The 4,297-nt window shown below is 46.1% G+C and overlaps 1 protein-coding gene across 2 annotated transcripts; it reads right to left on the bottom strand.

The window, feature by feature from the left end:
• Window positions 1-271: 271 nt before the first annotated feature.
• Window positions 272-3,591, bottom strand: LOC123160176 (meiotic recombination protein SPO11-2). Of its 2 annotated transcripts, none has more exons than XM_044577982.1 (11): window positions 3,447-3,591; window positions 3,271-3,357; window positions 3,019-3,148; window positions 2,785-2,922; window positions 2,596-2,684; window positions 2,338-2,466; window positions 2,163-2,257; window positions 2,008-2,070; window positions 1,714-1,790; window positions 1,511-1,638; window positions 272-689 (listed from the first exon to the last, which is right to left on the bottom strand). In XM_044577982.1, exons 1-11 carry the CDS (start codon window positions 3,534-3,536, stop codon window positions 555-557), a joined length of 1,161 nt encoding a protein of 386 aa, XP_044433917.1. In that variant the 5' UTR covers window positions 3,537-3,591; the 3' UTR covers window positions 272-554. The 2 variants fall into 2 exon arrangements, with proteins under 2 accessions (XP_044433917.1, XP_044433918.1); XM_044577983.1 differs by having other exon boundaries at window positions 2,163-2,242; window positions 3,447-3,582.
• Window positions 3,592-4,297: the final 706 nt, after the last annotated feature.

The raw sequence follows: 4,297 nt of genomic DNA, 5'->3' as shown, positions 1-4,297 counted from the left end.
AACCGCCGAAGGATGGCGGCGGAGGAAGGTGCCCTGGCAGCAGGAGACGAGACCTTTCTTTCTTATCCTAAAACTTATACTCCCTCCGTTCCCAAATAATTGTCTTTCTAGCCATATCAAATGAACTACAACATACGAATGTATGTAGACATGTTTTACAATGTAGATTCACTCATTTTGCTCCGTATGTAGTCACTTATTGAAATCTCTAGAAAGACAATTATTTAGGAACGGAGGGAGTAGTAGAGTGGCTAATTTTATGGGGAGAGTATTGCCAGGGAGCGCAGAAGGCATACGCATACACCAGAAACTGAATTACCCTGACAGCCTGCTCACTTGCTAATTGCTATCGTTCCACTCTCGGAGGAACAACTTACACTATCCGCTTTGCTCTATGCATGTCAAAGTTCAGACCTCACCAGCCATCACGAGCCGTGCACGATCTCGCTCTCCAATTAACAGAGACACTTACACTACCGTACGAGTAGCCTCGTCATCATGAGCCATGCAGCCAGAGAACAAAAAACGAGACAAGCAAACAACGCTGCACTCTGTCAAATGTAGTCACCCTGCACAATCTTCCTGGCGATGAACTTCCCCAGGAAATCAAATCCATGGCAGTAGAGAGCTTCGATCTCAGCGCGCGTTCCCGTCTCGACCATCCGAGTCAACTCCGCCCTGTGCATGTCCTGCAGGCACAACACCAGCTTATAACTTGCCGGTATCAAAGTTGGAGGGGCAATGCATTAGGCGGTCTACTTGGCGCTGTACTGGAATTCAGACAAGAAACTACTCCCTCCGATCCATATTAATTGAAGCTGGTTTAGTACAAAGTTAGTAACTGACTCTTAACATTGTCAGATGGCCCATAACGCACATGAATAGTTTCGGAAGACTTGCAATAAGCGTACTGGTTTTGAGTTCAGGGTGATTAGTTGATTGCATATGGGAGCATATTTAAAGGAATTAAAACTTCTCGTAACAAGTGAAGCTTGACCGAGAAGTCTGGTGCTGCACTGCTACCGCGTACAGTGATACTCGTATCCATATGGAGTACTCCCTCCGTCCGGAAATACTTGTCCTCGAAATGGTTGTATCTAGACTTATTTTAGTTATAGATACATCCATTTCATCAATTTTTAGGACAACTATTTCCGGACGGAGGGAGTACATGCTTAACACTGCCATATATGACCCATACTCAGCCGTGGAATATACCCAGGGAAGATGCTCAGTGCATTTCAGAGCTCTTGATTTTGTGAGCCAATGTCATGTCAAATTAACCAAAACATATCGTTAGTCATCCATCTCTCAACCACAGCAGTCTTAGTAGAGTCAACAAGGTATTAGGTGGCTTCAAATATAAATGATGAAAATGTTATCTGTTGCAACATGAATACACTCTCAAGGCTACATAAAGAATTGCTGTGTATAATTTTTTGTTGTATTCAATTTGGACTTCTATATTTTCAACACACAGAATCTGAAAGTTGAGAAATAGCAGACACACCTGCAGAAACTTAGATGACAGCAAGCTTTTGGCGATCTGCAAATCACGAGGTTTCAACTCTTGGAATGCACTCTGAGAGATAAGTTGCAGATCATCTCCTCTTAGTCCAAGCCATTTTACATTGCAAGCTGGAATTGAAGAATATCATTAGTGTCGTTTTGAAAATATGGGTTTGATCAAGCTTTGATCATCCAAAGGAATACCGTATCTGTATGATTCCAAGCCCATTGATATGCTTCCATATTTGTAAGTACACAGTATAGAGAGCCCTGCAGGGTTCCTGAATTGAAGAGAAATCTAACTTTATCCAGAAAACAAACAACCAGAATATTATACTCCCTCCGTCCCGAATTACTTGTCACAGAAATGGATGTATCTAGAATACCTCTAGATATAGATACATCCATTTCTGTGACAAGTAATTCGGGACGGAGGGAGTACATATTAAAATTAGAAAGTGCTTCCGTTCACAAAAAAAGCATTAGAAAGGGCTTAACCAGTCCACTAATGCAAATATTGGCATATTTGGAAAAGTCTGGCTCAGTCGATGCAAGATAAACCTGTTTCAGAACATTAAAAGATAAGTTGGATCAGTACGAGTAACTAGTATAGTCAATCAACAATATAAAGGAGTGTATTGGAGGTACAGAACCTTGTGGCGATATCAGGATATCCTTTTGCAGTGATGAGGATACATGGAAGCTGGTTATATAAGCGGTCTTCAGCCAGCCTCTGAAATATGGCATCCTTGTTCAAATAGGAGGGCTGTCAGCTGGAATTAAATCAAGTGGAATACAGCAATGCATTGTAAAGGGTAAAAACAGTACCTTCTCCACTAGAATGAGATAACGGGCATCTGAAGACAAATTTAATCTGCTCAATTGGTTCAGATCCCCAGTAATGGCATGCCCAGAAGGTCCAAGAATGGAACAATCAATGTGTTCTTCCTCCGCTTCCTAAGATGAAGACAAGGTTGAGGCTGTTGCAGTTTCATGAGGAGGTAAACAAGAGTTTTATTGATCCCCTTAACAGACAGCACATATTTGTATCAGGCATATCACTTTTACTTTTCAGCATACACACACATGCAACATAAGTCGTCCAATCAGAGCCCCTCTACTTGATGCCATGATTCCTAAACTCTGCCTTGTGCAACGGAGCAATGAAACAACATCTACACAAGACCAAAGTGCAAAATCTGAGTAAGCGACTATTATGGATATGTCACATGATGACGAAAAAAGAACAAAATGCAGTGTTTGGATTTTGAAGACCTTGGATGGTTTGATTGACATGGCGCTGACAGCTGAAGTACTTGGGTGAGTCCGATAGTAGTTTGTAGAACAACTCCCGCTGGGTGACAAGCTTCCCGTCTCCCAAGATCTTGTAGCACATCTCCATGACTTTCCATACTATTAAAATTGCACAACCATTTTAGATGACTATAAAGATGCGTCCAATCATGGAGAATGCATTCCTCAGATACTTCAGAAATCAACAACAACCACCTCTGACGAATGCCTTGGCATCATTTTCTCTCATTAGTGACCTCTTGCAGAAGGCGTAGGACAGATAAACCGATGAAACATCGCTCAGCAAGCCGCTGCGCAGGCTGCAATTGGTGGACTTGCGTGAGATCTGTGGTGCCCACAACACTTAATCAGACAAGCACAATGCATTCATCACATGTATGAAACAGCCATGACTGCATTTATGAGATGAGATGAGTTGGAGGATTTGGGGTTTGTGGACCGGCGTACCAGGGGGAGGACAGAGATGGCCGGAGAAGAGGGAGACGAGAGCGCGGCGAGGAAATTGAGCACCGCCACCTCGATCCTTGCCCGAACCTATCGAGAGAAGCAAAGCATGTCGATTCGATCAGAGGCAGGGGCGGACGAGGGAAGTTGGGGCATGAGTGGAGTGACGTATGGCAGACCTCGGGCGGCGAGAGCACGTCGGCTGAGCAGAGGCGGCGGTCCGCACCGAAGAGCGAGGCTGCGGGTACGTCCGCCTCCGCCTGCGCCATCCGCACCGCACCGCACTGCACCTCCTTCCTCAGGGGACGAAATGGCAGCCGGCCCTTCTAGAGGCTCTTATGCTCTGATGGGCTGGGCTGGGCCCTAGTGAAGCATTTGGGGCCTCTTTGGCATCTGTGGCCCGACTCAAACCATGTTTTGCATGTAGTTTGTTTGCATCCATTCCCTTTTGTGAAAAACCGACAAAACTTATTACCTATCAGTCCATATCATTTGTTCCCTCTCGTTAGGGTTATCTTTCCTCTCGACGCCGACGGCGATCGTTGAGATCAGTCTTCCTCCTCCTCCGCTGGATCGAGTATCAGTCCTCTGGCCAATCTCGGAGTAGACTCTGACTGCTGCCTCGGCCTGGTTTCGGTCTCCTCATGCGGGGGGGGGGGGGGGGGGGGGGGGGGGGGGGAGGGGTGTGAGGGTTTTATCTCCCGTCGGTCCCTGCGCCTTGGAGATCGATCTATCCTCCTTCGACAAGCCATGGCGAAGCATGGCGATCCATCGGCTTCAGGATCAAAGGGGAAGGGAAAGTTGGAGGAGCTAATGAAGGAGCTAGACCTCAAGGAAGACGACCTCGGCGACGTTGTTTTCGAGGAAGATGACACCTCGACAGTGGAGGACCTCTGCTGGATGATCTTGGTCAGAGTCCACATGGACAAAGGGTTTAGCACCTACTGGTTCTTCCGCAACATGAGGACGCCCTGGGATCTTGCTAGGTCGGTGAAAATCAAAACCCTGGAGGAGAACCTCTTCCAGATGC

The sequence above is a fragment of the Triticum aestivum genome, chromosome 7B, assembly GCF_018294505.1.
Source record: "Triticum aestivum cultivar Chinese Spring chromosome 7B, IWGSC CS RefSeq v2.1, whole genome shotgun sequence".
NCBI classification, from domain to species: Eukaryota; Viridiplantae; Streptophyta; class Magnoliopsida; order Poales; family Poaceae; genus Triticum; species Triticum aestivum.
The sequence above is the reverse complement of the archived record's forward strand: the minus strand, read 5'-3'. Positions and strand labels throughout refer to the sequence as shown.